At 38.3% G+C, this 15853-nt stretch overlaps 1 protein-coding gene and 1 pseudogene across 1 annotated transcript; one reads left to right on the plus strand and one right to left on the minus strand.

Moving 5' to 3' along the window:
- The first annotated feature begins 9712 nt into the window (after nucleotides 1-9712).
- LOC120074362 (protein pleiotropic regulatory locus 1 pseudogene) lies at nucleotides 9713-11366 on the plus strand (annotated as a pseudogene).
- Nucleotides 11367-11468: 102 nt separating this feature from the next.
- Nucleotides 11469-13239, minus strand: LOC150037113 (abscisic acid 8'-hydroxylase 1-like). Its single transcript, XM_090311633.1, has 7 exons — nucleotides 13106-13239; nucleotides 12881-12967; nucleotides 12707-12785; nucleotides 12346-12452; nucleotides 12125-12243; nucleotides 11876-12007; nucleotides 11469-11741 (listed from the first exon to the last, which is right to left on the minus strand). The coding sequence occupies exons 1-6, from the start codon at nucleotides 13214-13216 to the stop codon at nucleotides 11914-11916; spliced, it is 597 nt and encodes a 198-aa protein (XP_090167759.1). The 5' UTR covers nucleotides 13217-13239; the 3' UTR covers nucleotides 11469-11741; nucleotides 11876-11913.
- Between the last annotated feature and the right edge of the window lie 2614 nt (nucleotides 13240-15853).

Genomic DNA, 15853 nt, shown 5'->3' on the forward strand with positions numbered 1-15853 from the left:
TTCTCCATTACCATCATCTTTATGCTCACACAAAAGCCATTATCTTATCTACTTTGATTCTCCAAGCATGAGCTGCAAGCCATGCACTCCATCTCTTTGCATGTCCATCATATTATATATAAAAAAGATTAGAGTTGTTGGAAAAGGATGAATACATAATTTTAAGAGAAAATTTTCTGAAGAAGAAACTGTTTTCTTCAGTCGGACTGCTTTGAGCTTTTCTTGTTTCTTCACATCTTCAAGCTGTTCTTGAGTCCCACAACTCTCCTAAAGCTCCAAGAGCATAGTAAGGAAGGCTTTGAGGTGGTTCACAGTGATATCAAGTAAAGACAGCAGCTGTACAAACGTTTTCTTGGAGAGTTCATCAAAGGTATGTTCTGAAAACCCATTTTTTAGAAGAGCATGCTTTAGTTTTTGCAAAAATTAGTGAATTAGAATGCTTATGAATCCTTGATACTTCCGCTACATGTTGTTTAGCTCTTTCAGGTAGCTCAATGGATTCAAGTTGAGAATCAGTTTTTGGGTCAGTTTGAAGTGTTCAAATTGACAAGAGGAAGTTTGATTAAATATGATATGATTGAACTGGTTAATTACATATGATATGATTGACATTATGTATAAGATACATTATTTGGAGAAAAATGATATAAATATGATTTATATATAATGGATGAGAAAATACTATGGTTCATATGTTGCATTTAATGTGATATTAAACCATAGATTAATGAATATAATATGATTATATTTATTATTTATTTTTGGACAATTATAGGATAATTATGCCGGAATTTTCTCCGTAACCGTGTGATAATGGGAGGTTGCATTCAATTTTCGTAACTAAAGAATAAAATGAAAATCGTTTTCATTTTGCGATAGATCATTCATTCGCTCACGTTTGGTGTATACTGCCTATCGCATAGCAAACCGAGAGCCTACACAATATCTCAACGTTTCTAAATGATCATATACATGCGTGTAGTTTACTAAATGATCGGATAGGATTTGCTAAACGATCATCTAACTTTTTCCTAAACTATCGCGCACTCGAGCGTTTACTAAACAATCGTCTATACGATTGTGACCTTTTTACTAAACGATCGTGTACCTTTTCCTAAACGATCAAGCAGCGTCTATAAGATAAACACATGCCTTCTCCCATTTGCTTGGTCGTGGTATACGATTTTCCTTTTTCCTTCCCTCTACTAAATCCACCAAGGCCCACACCTCTTGGATTCTCACACCGAGAATATCGAGGGTTCTAAGTGGTGGTGTTCTCCCTGCTGCTGTATTCATGAGGAGTCCATTCGTTGGTAGACGATTTGGTGGACGTTTGCTTGGACGTTCTCAGCGAAAAGCGAGAGGAGTAGTTTGTTAGATGAAAACAAGTTTTCTGTAAAGAATGGTTCTTCAACGTATTTCTTCTCTTTGTCATTTAAGTTTCAGAGCATGCCAGTAATTTGTTGTATAATGCATATCTGTTCTGTTTTGATTGTGAATGCATTAATTCTATCACAATGAGTTTGGAACAATCTCGCTCCCACTCGGAGGTACTCTTTGATAAGAGTTCATTCAATTGGTATCAGAGCCAGGTTCTGATATTCCAAATTCATTGTTGCAAAGAATAACATTTACTTTCTCGGTGGGTAAAAGCATGTCTGCTCTCTGTTTAAGCGTTAAATAGTTTGTGGATGTGGATTAATGGGGTTTCTGAGATGAAGCCTCTGATTGTTTAAATTCTTTTACATTTGAAATTAATTGTAAAGGCCCCTGCATTTTTTGGCATTATTAACTTGCTATCAAGTATGTAATTTCAAAGTTTTTGAGTCTGTGAGTCGTTCGTGAAGAAGCTTTGTAGCAAGGAGTTGCCATTCTTCGAGGTTGAAGATGACCAAGAGTTGGTCGAGTCATGTAGATGATGGGGTAAACGATCGTTGAGTATCAGATACTCGAGAGCAGGTTGTCGCGCGCGCACTAGACGATCGTGTAGCTCAGCAAGCTTCATCGCTTAGTTGGTGACTACACGATCACGGAGTAAATAGTTTACATATCGCTTGTTAAGTGATCGTCCAGACGATCGTGCTTCACAGCTACGTTGTCGTCTAAACGATCATATAGAACTTGCGTGTTTTTGTCTTGTGCACTAAACGATCGGGTACCTCATGCTTCATCGCATAGTTATTGGTACTTGATTGTAGCTAAACGATCGTATACCCGGCCGCGTTTACTAAATGATGGAGAGCTTCGCCCGGGCGGTTCAAGACCCGTTTCACTTGTGAACCAGTTTGCTCGATGGAAAATGTAATAGATAGAATTTTTTTTCCGTTTTTGAGGCGGTTCATCTAGGTCCATTAATCTTTGTGAATGTACATAGGATGTATGTTTGCTTATATGTCATATGGTATGCCATATAGAAGAAATCCTACCTTAGGTTATGCATTGGTCATGCATCATCTCTTTATTATAAGTGTTATGATTTAGAGAAGCATGATTTAAATTACGTAAGAGCATGCTCGTACATTATATAATATAAGAGTTATATTTACGTATGCATAAAGCATATGCATCATCTTTATATTATAAGTGTTATAGTATAAGGGTGTATGGAGCATGTGTGCTTGGTTTGTTACTTGTATATAAAAGTTATGTATAGTAATGAATGGATATTGTATGAAGCATGACACATAGGTTAAATTTATAAGTGTTATAAATACCTAGTTGTGTGGCAAGTTTTAGTTGGTTCTTTTATAAAGGTTATAAGGAAATTAGAACTAAAATCAATAAGGAAGACATGCATGCCAACTTAGGTTTAAATCATGATTTTAAAAGTGTTTTAAAACTTGGTGGAGATAGACCTAAGATTTCAATTCTAATGAGATTAGCAACCTAGGCTTTAATCTTTTAATCGGTTTAATAGGATTAAATTGACTAATAAAAGATTAAAGTGTAGCAAATCTATCTATAAGAGACCTTTTGTCTAAGGCAGGTTCTGTCTAGGCTGGAATTTTTAAGGTGACGGAAACGAAACACCCCTACCTGGAAAGGTGAATTAGATAGATTTGATGCATGCATGCAAATTTAAGGACAGTCCATTAAAGAGTTTAATGTGACTACTTGAACTTATTTGATTTCAAAGACAAGAGTTGTTTTTTAGCGGATTAAACTGACAGATTAAAATCATTAGCCGGATGGTCTAAGCTAATGAACCCCTAGGTAGAACATTCAGTGGGAGGTACTTGGGGTATCTAATTTAAACCTCTCGTGTTTCTCCCTTTATTGTCCACATCGTGAGATCCATCCTCGGCCATATGGGACCCCTAGGAGTGTCCCCCCTAAAGGATGGTGTTTGGGTAGGTCAATATCAAGGTGGATAGAGAGAATGTTCATAGTAAGTGGGAACGGGACGTACGACAGCATATCCCACTATCTCTCTCGTTAGGTTGGATAAAGTTTCTGTGCATCACCTCGAGGCACCCTGGGAGTGTCCCCTTATAGGATGAAAGTTTTGCACGTTTCTTTATCTGATCTCCTATATAGGATAAGGTTACTTAGTCTCTTGTCCTAATCTTCTTTTTCTCTACGGTGGGTGCATTAGGGCAGGACTCTAGGGTCGAAAACGAGGGGTTACACTTACGCAAAATTGTTAAGGGTTAAAAGTTCTGGATCGAACGAATGGTGACTGTTAGGTGCAGTTCCAAGAGTTGGTTCTACCTAATGGTTGGGAGTGTCTCATCCCAGTGAAGGGGCATCTGATCACCCCACGGGTGACATTTGTCCTGCCTCGCTGGGGCATCATTGCGAAATAGAAGTCTTATCACTTAGGGTACTTGGTAACTATTTTGCTAAAACTAAAATTGGTGTTAAAACGTGGTTTAAGCATAGACTTATAAAAGTTTGTTCTATTTTTAACAAAGTTCTAAAATGGCTATGGCCATAATTGCTCTACTTAGCGCCAACAAACTAACTGGCGACAATTACGCTAGTTGGAAACATATGATCACGACTATTATTGTCGAGGATCTCATGTTTGTCCTTACAAAAGAGTGTGTCCTCCTATTACACCTCTTAATGCCGCTCAAAATGTTCGAGATGCTTATGAGCATTGGACACGAGCGAATGAGAAGGCCCGAGCCTATATCTTGGTCAGTCTTAACGACGTTTTGGTCAAGAAGCATGAGCCCATGGTCTCAGCACGTGAGATCATGGAGTCCATGCGGAGGATGTTCGGACAACCATCAGGATAGCTCAAGCATAAGGCTCTAAAATGCATCTTCAACTCCAAAATGGAGGAAAGCACCTCTGTTCGAGAACTCGTGCTTAACATGATGGTCTACTTTAATGTGGCGGAGATGAATGGGTCTAGGATCGATGAGGGCAACTAGGTTAGCATTATCCTTCATTCGTTGCCGGAAAGCTTCCTGCACTTTATCAGCAATGCGATTCTAAACAAAGTGGATTATACCCTTACAACTTTTCTCAACGAGTTGCAGACATATCAATCCTTACTGAAAAGTAAGGAGAAGCGGGGAGGTGAGGCAAATATTGCCTTGTCTTCAAAGTAGTTCCATCGAGGTTCGACCTCAGGAACGAAGTCTGCACATTCTACTCCTTACACTGGAAAATGGAAAAAGAAAAAGGGTAGTAAGGGGAAGGGAAAGGCGCTGCTAACCCACTACCTGTTGCCCAGTGGAATAAGGGTCTGACACCGGTTGATAAGGGAAAGTGTTTCTACTACAACCAAGACGAACATTGAAAGAGGAATTGTCCTTGCTGGCTTAAGGAGAAGAAGACGACCAAGGTTAAGTCAAAACAAGGTAAATGCGATTTACTAGTTTTGGAAACTTGCTTAGTGGAGAATGATGATTCTGACTGGATTATTGATTCAGGTGTCACTAATCATGTCTGTTCTTCTTTTCAGGGGATTAGATCCTGGCAGCAGCTGGAGGCTGGTGAGATAACGATGCGAGTAGGCACCGGGCATGTCATCTCAGCTATGGCAGTGGGAGGAGTTCAATTGACTTTACAAAAGAAATTTCTTATTTTACAAGACGTATTTATGGTTCTTAAGTTGAAGAGGAACTTAATTTCTGTAAAGTGATCGTTGCAGTGTAAATATACTCTTGAATTTAATGGGAATAAAGTGTTTATTCATAAAGATGGAGTTGAGATCTATATAGCAAAACTGGAAAATAACTTGTATGTTCTAAGGTTGTTAGCATTAAGTTCCCTCCATAACATAAGGATGTTTAAAATTCTCGTAACTTAAAATAAACGTCAACGGGTTTCTCCAAAAGAAAATTCCCAACTTTGGCACCTTTGATTAGGGCACATTAATCTCAATAGGAATGAGAGGTTGGTGAAGAATGATCTTCTAAGCGAGTTAGATGTCTTTACCGGTGTGCAAATCTTGCCTTGAGGGTAAGATAACTAAAAGTCCTTTTATTGGAAAAGGTTATCGAGCCAAAGAGCCTCTAAAGTTAGTACATTTTGACCTCTGTGGTCCTATGAATGTGCAAGCCAGGGGAGGCTATAAGTATTTCATCACCTTTACTGATGATTACTCGAGGTATGAGTATGTTTATTTGATGCAACGGAAGTTTGAATCCTTTGAAAATTTTAGAGAGTTCAAAGCTGAAGTTGAAAATACCTAGGTGGAGGGAGTCGACTATGAGGAAGCTTTCTCACCTACTACCATGTTGAAGTCGATCCACATCCCCCTATCCATTTCCACTTATTATGATTATGAGATTTGGCAAATGGACGTCAAGACTGCCTTTCTGAATGACAATCTTGAGGAGACCATTTATATGGTACAGTCTGAGGGATTCATTGCCCAAAGTCAAGAGCAAAAAGTTTACAAACTGAATCGGTCCATTTATGGGGTAAAACAAGCATCTTGATCTTGGAACATTCAGTTTGATACTGTGATCAAATCGTACGGCTTTGACCAAAATGTTGATGAGCCTTGTGTCTACAAGAAGATCGTCAACGATTCAGTAATTTTTCTAGTGTTGTATGTAGACGATATCCTACTCATTGGGAATGATGTAGGAATACTGACTACAGTTAAGAACTGACTAGCAACCCAATTTCAAATGAAAGATTTGCGAGAGGCTCAGTTTGTTTTGGGTATACATATCTTTCGGGATTGTAAGAACAAAGTGCTAGCGTTGTCTCAGGCATCGTACATTAACAAGATGTTGCTCAAGTACTTGATGCAGAACTCCAAAAGGGGCATACTGTCGTTCAGGCATGGAGTTACTTTATCTAATAAAATGTGTCCTAAGACGCCTCAAGAGATTAAGGAGATGAGACGGGTTCCATATGCGTTTGTCATTGGCAGTTTGATGTATGCGATGCTCTGTACTAGACCAGACATCTGCTATGCTGTGGGAATAGTCAGCAGGTATCAGTCTAACCTAGGCCAGGTTCATTAGACCGTAGTTAAGGACATCCTTAAGTACCTTCAGAGAAAGAGGGACTACATGCTCGTGTATGGAACTAGGGATTTGATCTTTACTGGATACACGGATTCTAACTTTCAGACTGATAAGGACTCTTGGAAGTCCACTTTAGGGTCAATTTTTACTCTTAACGGAGGAGCAGTAGTGTGATGAAACACTAAGCAGGGATGCATCAACGACTCCGCGATGGAAGTCGAGTACATAGTGGCTTGTGAAGCTGCTAAGGAGGCCATTTGGCTCCAGAAGTTCCTGACAGATCTAGAAGTGGTTCCTAGGCCTATCACCGTCTATTATGACAATAGTTGTGCTGTGGTGAACTCCAAGGAACCCAATAGTCACATGCGTGACAAACACATATAGCGGAAGTATCATCTCATCCGCGAGATAATGCATCGAGGGAACGTGATAGTCACGAAGATGCTTCAGAGCACAACGTTGTTGACTCATTTACGAAGGCTATCTCAACTACAGTGTTTGAGGGTCACCTTCCGAGCATGGGTCTACGGGATCGGTCGCAGTTGGACTAGGGAAAATGGGAGATATTTTTGTACTGGGCCTTAGTGCCCTAGTTTATTGTTTTGTACTAGATATTTGTACATCCCACTCACTTTAGAACAAGTGGAAGATTGTTGGGGATGATGCCATAAACTCTCGTGTCTTGTAGTTTGTAAACATAGTTTTGAACAAATGGTTGTGATGTATAATATATGATATTTTCTTCACTTTTGTCTATGAACATTGGATGTTTTATTTTCTTTACCACAAACCAATAAACTAAGATCCCTAGTTGTCGTTTGTAACTTAAGCATGTATGTGGAGATATACAGGTGGATCATGTCTTAAGTGATAACCAAAATGGTCTGTAGTATATGGATATATGAAGGAAACCTTATCCTAGTCACGCTACGGATGCGGCCCGCTTTGTAGAATAGTTATAAGTGGTGTGACATGCTACAGATGGTCTAATCTTGATCATTCATGTGGAGACATGCAAGCGGGGGCGTTCTATACAAAGAGTTTGTATAAGATCGAACTACTAAGTGTTATAGTCTTCTTATATAACATCGTTCATGACAGAGACTTCACTTCACTAAGATGACCATAGGTAACATGACCTCAATCTTGAGTGAGTTGGGAACTCCTGCCTTTGAGAGTGGTCCTTTGATTTGCATGAGTGCCAGTGTCCAGATTGTTAACTCAACTTACCATTTTGGGGATTCGTTTAATTTGGGAGCTGGAAACGCAGCTACACAAGATGAAATTCACTCCTTACCCGAAGCAGGGGTAAGTAGATAGATTGCTTCCATAAAAGTTGATTCCGGAACTTGAACGATGTGGCACCACACACCTTCTCATAGCTCGAGAGGTGTCCACATATAGTAGGACTATGTTGTATTGTTCATTAAAGGGATCAGTGGTACTTAAGGAGTTAGATGTAACTATAGAGATAAAACGGTAAATTAGCCCAGCTGTACTTACGAGCATCTATGAAGGGTTATCATACTGTTGATTGTTTATATCCGATGGACAAATAAATATATATGTGGTGAGAAAAGTGTAGCTGTCGGTCTTTAGTGGAATGCCTGGCAGTTAACGGATAGTGGATTTCGTGGCTAAAGAGTTTAGTCAGCTATTCACGTATCGTTGGAGCTTGAGTCATAGGTCCATAAGGTCCCCTTGGTAGCTCAATGGATTCAAGTTGAGAATAAGTTTTTGGGTCAGTTTGAAGTGTTTACATTGACAATAGAGAGTTCGATTATATATGATATGATTGAATTATTATATGATATGATTGACATTATGTATGAGATACATTATTTGGAGGAAAATGATATAAATATGATTTATATCGAATGGAGGAGAAAAGACTATGGTTCATATGTTGCATTTGATGTGATATTAAACCATAGGTTAATGAATATAATATGATTATATTTATTATTTATTTTTGGATAATTATAGGATAATTGTGCTGACATTTTCTCTGTAATTGTGTGATATTGGGAGGTTGCATTCAATTTTCGTAACTGAAGAATAAAATGAAAATAGTTTTCATTTTGCGATAGGTCATTCATTCGCTCACGTTTGTGTATACTGCTTATCGCATAGCAAACCGAGAGCCTACACGATAGCTCAACGTTTCTAAATGATCATATACAATAATGAAATGGAATTCTATATTAAAAACGGTGTTATATATGAGACTACTCATTTTGTGGTCCAGTCTTATACAAACTCCTTTGTATAGGATATCCCCGCTCACATGTCTCCACATGAATGATCAGGATCAGATCATTTATAGCACTTTACAAAAATTGTAACATCTACAAAGCGGACCATACTCGTAGTATCACCAGGATAAGGTATCCAACCTTATCCATCCATCACTTAAAACATGATCCATCCGTATGTCTCTATATACATGTTTAAGTTACGAGATAAACATGGAACTTTGTTTATTGGTTTGTGATTAATGCAACAAAAATTGGAATAAAATATCATATATTTTATTAAATAAATAATGAGTTTGTACGTAACATTCATAAACTATAAGATCCTACGAGATTTAGGGCATCAAACTCAACAGAACTTTGGCAACCAACTCTAATACCACCTTCATGTGACCAATTTCAGACTCTGACCACTACCTCCAATTACAAACTTCAACAAAAATCCTCTTTGATAATCAACTTTGACAAACACTTTAGATTATTATAAGATCGATGACGGTTAAAGTATATAGTAAGGTTATTGATTATATAAATAATAGTATTTTGTCTATATTAAGTGCAATATTTATACGTAACATTTTGTAAATTATATTTCTATTTAGTTGAATTCACATATCTAATGAATGTTAATAATATTTGGAAAAGTATATATGGAGATTTTTTTCCTGCAATATTTTTTTGTAAGAAATAGTGAAAATGGAGATTTATTCTTGATGATCCTCCAAATTCGAAGGAATTGAAAGTGAAATGGTTGAAGAAATGTGGTGACATTTTGTTAAGATGATGAATGATTCAATTAAAAATATTTATGATAAAGTAAAAATGCAGAACATTAATAATAGGAAGAAGAAAGAAAAAGAAAATAATGATGAAATTCATTGAGATAAATATGAACTCAAATGGGCATCCACAAATAGCCCTGACAAATATTTATACGTATAAAATCTATTTCATGTTTAATTTAGTGAGTAAAAATAGGGATGTTCATGTTTAATTTATATTAAGACGGTGTTGTGGTAAAAATCGTAAGCCCTAATCCTTTTCCACTATCCCCTTCATGTTATATTTTGACCTTTGACCTTCAATAATCAAATTCTATTCCTATTTATTGGAGGAATCCACGATTTCCTATGTAACTTCTATTACTACTCAACTTCTTTCTTCCCTTCTCCTTCTTCTCCGGCGATTCGGCACCTCGTGACGCTCTTTCTTACGCGGTGGTGCAGCGACAACGTTATCCACGAACGAGCGACGTTATTCTTCTCCGGCGAAGGCAGCGGCGGTGCAGACTGAATACGCACAGTAATCCCTCTGTTTCAGTGGCATTCTAAGGCGGTTTCCGGCGGTTTCGAGGTCGTTTGGTGAGGTTCGCGTGTGGAATAGATTAGACTGCTTTAGAACATCTTATTGTTAACATCTGCAATTATGGAAAGAATTGGAAGGAAGCGGCCACATCCGGATTATCATGCTCCATGGAAAAATTATAGGGTCATAAGTGGTCATCTAGGATGTGTAAGATCAATTGCATTTGATCCCAGTAATATGTGGTTTTGTACTGGTTCAGCAGATCGTACCATCAAGATGTGGGATGTTGCAACTGCAAAGTTAGAACTCACATTGACAGGCCATACTGATCAAATACGAGGTCTTGCTGTTAGCGCCAACCATACATACATGTTTTCGGCTTGTGATGAAAAACAAGTCAATTGCTGGGACTTGGAACAGAACAAGGTAGTCCGTTTTTGCCCTGGTCATCTCAGCGGTGTTTATTGTCTGGCTCTTCATCCAACCATTGATATTTTGCTTACTGGGGGACGTGATTCTGTCTGCCGAGTGTGGCACATTTGAAGTAAGGTGCAAGTTCATGCCCTCTCTGGCCATGATAACTCAGTTTGCTCGGTTTTTTCTCGACCCACTGATCCACAAGTTGTGACTGGTTCCATGACTCAACTATTAAGTTTTGGGACCTTAGATATGGAAAGACTATAACAACTCAACACATCATAAGAAATCTGGTCGAACAATGGCACAGCATCCTAAAGAGCACAGTCTCTTTGCTTCTGCTTCATCGGATAATATCAAGAAATTTAACCTCCCCAGAGGGGAGTTTTTGCACAATATGCTTTCTCAGCAGAAGACTATAATCAATGCGATGGATGTCAATGAGAAGGGTGTTATGGGAACTGGGGGTGATAATGGTAGTTTATGGTTTTGGGACTGGAAGACTGGTTATAACTTTCAACAATCACATACAATTGCTCAGCCTGGCTCGTTGGATAGTGAAGCTGGTATTTGTGCTCTCTCTTACGACATAACTGGGTCTAGGCTTGTAACTTGTGAAGCCGACACAACTATTAACATGTGGAAAGAGGATGAAAATGCTACCCTTCAAACTCATCCCCTCAACTTCAAGCCATCCAAAGATATTCCAAGATTTTTTTAGGCTTAGAATTGTCAAGCTCTCGTACTTCCTATGCCTCAGGAATAGAAACAACGACCTCCTAGTTTTCAATTATTTTTCTGTAAATACAATCAATAAGACTTGTGATTCTTTGGAAATTAGTCAATTTTCTTTAGAAATGTATATAAAGTACAAAATATTTTATAGTTTATGGTTATTTACACGAGAAGATTTCTATATAAATATTTATAAAATTTCCTTTCTTATGCAGTGTCCTCTTCTTGTACAAGTTTAAAGTGACGTGTATATTATATAATATTGAAAATTAAACGTTATCAAGCACTACACACATATTAACCATAGAGATTGGAATATTTAAAAAGAAATATACTTCAATGTTCTGTAGAAAATAAACCACGAAGTCAGACTGATGGAGAATCCAGGGAGAGAAGTCTTTATAGGTGTGCAAAATCAAACCAAACAGGTAACCGGATCTTATGGAGTGCATGACAAGTAGGAACTCTTGCTTCAATTTTTTTTTCCCTCAAATTATATTGAATTTCGTATAGACTCCAGTAATAATTCTTCGTTCCCTTCCCACTGCAGTGTTGCAAAGTTCCCTTTTGTCTTTTCTCTTCTGATTTGCTTTTATGTGAAGCATAGAAAAGAGTAGGTAATTAGAAGCCATGGCAATGCATATAATCCGCCTGCTTCCTCACATTTTAAGGTATTTAACCTATCTCATTACCACATTAGAATCTCGCCACTCGTATCTATACCTGAGATGAAGTTCTCACATCTATGCTTATGTCCCATCTTACAAGGTCTTCAAAGTAATGGGGCAGCCGCTTCTCAACCTAGGGATGTGTGCCTTCTTTTCAAGGCAAGGATCTGGATCATCAACCGTCCACCTAAACAATACAAAGGTAACAGAATTATGATAAGGATAAGAAGGAGAAACAGTAAATTCTGAATTATATCTTGGAACATGATGAAATGCCTGCTGCTTATGTAATGTACAAACTCACTTGTACCCTCCAGTCATTCTGTGCAAGAAGACCAACATTGTTAATTTGGCCATGTTAATGCCTAGACAGGTCCTGGGTCCAGATCCAAAAGGTATGAAACTGTATGGCTTTTGAATTTCCTGGAGTTGTGCCCCATAGTTACATGAACAATAGTATATGTTTAGTAGCCAAATAAGGAAAAAAGAACAAGAAGAAACAGTGATAGGTTGTGGTGTAGATACATCAAATCTGGAAGGGGTGAATTGCATGGGGTCCTTGTACAAATCTGGGTCATAATGAATGCATGTTGCATCGATGTTCACATGCCATCCTTCCTTTATTTCAAAACCTGCATATCACGTGCAAAATGAGTTGGATGGGATTTTCGGTTCCCTCTGTTGAATCAGTTTGTTCGAAATCTTCACATCAAGTCCACATGGCATCCTTTTCTATCTATTTACCTATAAACAGAATGCCTTTCTTCATACCTATCTACATGTTATTATTCTAGCAGCAGAAATAGTTCAACAGGAATCTTGTAAATTTCCTTCAACGAGTGAAATATCAAAAGGAGAGAGAATGACAGTAACAGGAGAAACATGCCTTCTAATCTGCAATCCCCTAGTGCCACACGAGGAAACCACAGCAAAACATTGGACATTCTCAACGTTTCTTTGACAACCTGCAATGTACATGACTTAAGTTGTCAATGGCCACTTCGTCCATTGTGCATGGAATTCCTTAAAAAATAAGGAATAGACTTAGGCTACTTATAACCTTTGAACCGTAGGACATTTTGTTAAGATCTTCAAGGGTAAGCAATTCTCCATCTTCCTTATTTCGTAGAATTGACAATTGTTCTTCCTGGAGATTTGAAATGGGTATTACTTATTAGTATTCACTTCACAGGAGTCTTTGGAATGAAAAGAATGAAGAGCCGTGGATTATGGTTAACGTTTGTTAGTTTTCTTTCAAAGTAACTTCACAGGTTCTGGATCTTACCCGTAGCCTTTCTTGGGCCTCTCTGTTCTCGTCCAGGAACTTGATACTCCACATCATAGCAGCGGCTGTGGTGGTTTGGCCTGCAATTATCAGTGTCAATAGGTTATCCATTATCTCTGAGTCATCCAGCTTTTCATTTGAAGGATATGAATCTCTCTGCAACATTGACTGCAGGAAGTCTTTGGGTGACTCCTCTCCCCTCCTCCGTCGGAACTTAATTTTTTATTAAAAATAATATTTTTATTATATATTTTTAATTAAAAAATTCATCTTTCATTCAATTCTTTTTACGTAGTCTTTGGATGTGGGAACGATTTAAAGATGGTCGTCCGTTTTTTGCGCAGTCTTTCGATCGTTTCCTTACTGTGCATGCATTCACACTTTACCCTTCTAAAGCGCACCCTCGAGGCCTATAAGTTCCTTCAATACTTTAGAAGGATGACACAACAAAATTAGAAATTCATCTACTCTTCTTTTCCACTTTCCTTTTGCGTTTTTTCGAGCATTATCAGTCTGTAGTAGTGTTAGAATTCTGATCGATTCCGACCGAGATAGAACTTTCTGGGTTGTTTTATCCTGGGACAATGTGACCTTATTTCAAACTAAAGGAAATCAAACAAGAGGATTTCCATGAGCAGCGGAAGGATCGTTCCAAATTCCATTCGAAATTGAACATAAACAATTATAGTCTAAACGGAAACGTACAGGTCATGCATAACATGAAATTACAGCAAGCTAATAAGAGTATCAAGGGATAGAGTATGCGTACCTTTGAAGAAACATTCTTCAAGAATCCCTCAAATTTTCTCCTATGCGTCTAAGAACATCAACGCTCGAACGCAACGATCGGTACACAATAAGAACACAACGAACGACCTCCACGAAACCAATCGAATCACACTTGATTCACGAAGTGAGTGAAGACACCACCACAATGATTATCTTGGTATTCTTGGTGTGAGAATCCAGGAGTTGTGGACTCTGTATGATCTTGGTTTGAGAAAGAGACTGGAGGACAATGATCGTGTAGACAATCGAGCAAGTGGGAGATAACATAATCTATCGTATAGATAACATGCTCGATCATATAGTAAATGGTAGCCTATCATATAAACAAAGCCACTCAATCGTTTAGCTACGATCAACTAATGAACTATCGTATAGTCAAAGCTCCACCATCGTTTAGTCTCTGCATAACTATCGCTTAGTGAAACCCTTTCACTTGATAGCTGTTGAATGAAATTGCGGTGGACGGAACGTAACGCAATGTAATGCCACTGCAAAAATTGGATGATGATGTTATGTGTGATGGATGATGATGTGTATGCGTTGCTAAATCACGCTTCTCAATAATAAATGCGATACTATGTTCTAAAATAATGTATGCAATGCTGCTGATATGCGCTCATAGTATACGTTCATGTAGTACGTGCGTGTCATAAGTTTTCTTGCGCTGGAACCAAGCATAATTCCACAGCAAGTTTCTCAGAGTGATCTGAGATCAAACACGGGGATTACGATGATCGATGCAATATTAATGTGATATATGCGACCAAAAACAAAATAATAATGAATTGTATTGGAAAAGTAAAATGCGGTGACAAATAAATAAATAAATAACTAAATAAACAAACAAACAACTGTGAAGATGTGTAAGTATATGATGGAATGCGATGGCAAGTCTTGTGAAATGTAGCAGAAAAAGAATGGGTTGGGGGAAAAGACATTGCAAGTTCGTCAATCTTGTTGAGGACCCAACTAAAGTTCCGCTTTCCCTTGGCTTACACCTCTCAGTGATCAGTTGCATTCCCATATCTCTATGGTGAATCAAAGATGAACGTTGTGAACGCAAGGTTATTTTCATATTTGGAAATACTTCTTGCTTTAGTTAACGCATTCTATCAACCTTCTTTCGAGAGGTGGATTAACATCTTCACTTATGCTCTCACAGGTGAAGATGCCGTTGAACATGCGTTAGCTAAACTTAGCTGATTTCTTCAACAAAGATTAACTTACTCACTTAATCCTTTCCCCTTACCCTGGGGGATTAGTTACACATAGTGAAAGAAATGGAAGATGAATGTATGGTGGAGAACAGAGAGATGAAGATGAATGTGATAATGATATTAAAAGATAAAGCGTTTGTTACAGATCAATGAATGAAAGATTAGAAATGAACAACAGTTGATGAATAGAAAGTGAGAACAAATAAGGAAAGCATGTCAATGTCTTGACATGGATCCCGATCGGAGATGCTTTTCTTGTTGGCGTGTAGGAGGAGTGTAGTGGAAAACTTCCTTCTCAGGATAGTTTCCCAGGTCGGAATGATCTTTGCACAGAGCTTCGCTTCGAGATTGTGAATGAATTTTTGGCTCTCGAGACTTCCCTTTCGGACTTGTCTCATGTTTCTCCTGGATTTTCTCTAAAATGTCGCTTCAGACTAGTCTCCTCTCTTTGGAATTGATGTAGCTATTTATAAACCTTGGCACCTCCTTCGTCAGTGGTCCCGCTCTGAAAAGTTACTTTTTCTGCCACGACTTGGTGAAAACGTCCGCTTTGCTCCACATTCAATTTGTTAGATCGTACAACAAAAAAGCTGTACAATTTCAGAAATCCCTGCGAATGCGTCGCTCTTTTCATCTACGATCGATCGCTGCATGTGGTGCAAATGCGTTGATCTTTTTGTCCACGTCGATCACCGCATGCGGTGCAAATGTGTTGCTCTTTTTGTTCACGATCAACCGTCGC

Source organism: Benincasa hispida, chromosome 3 (assembly GCF_027475165.1).
Source record: "Benincasa hispida cultivar pf3 chromosome 3, pf3_genome.v1.1, whole genome shotgun sequence".
Classification (NCBI taxonomy): Eukaryota; Viridiplantae; Streptophyta; class Magnoliopsida; order Cucurbitales; family Cucurbitaceae; genus Benincasa; species Benincasa hispida.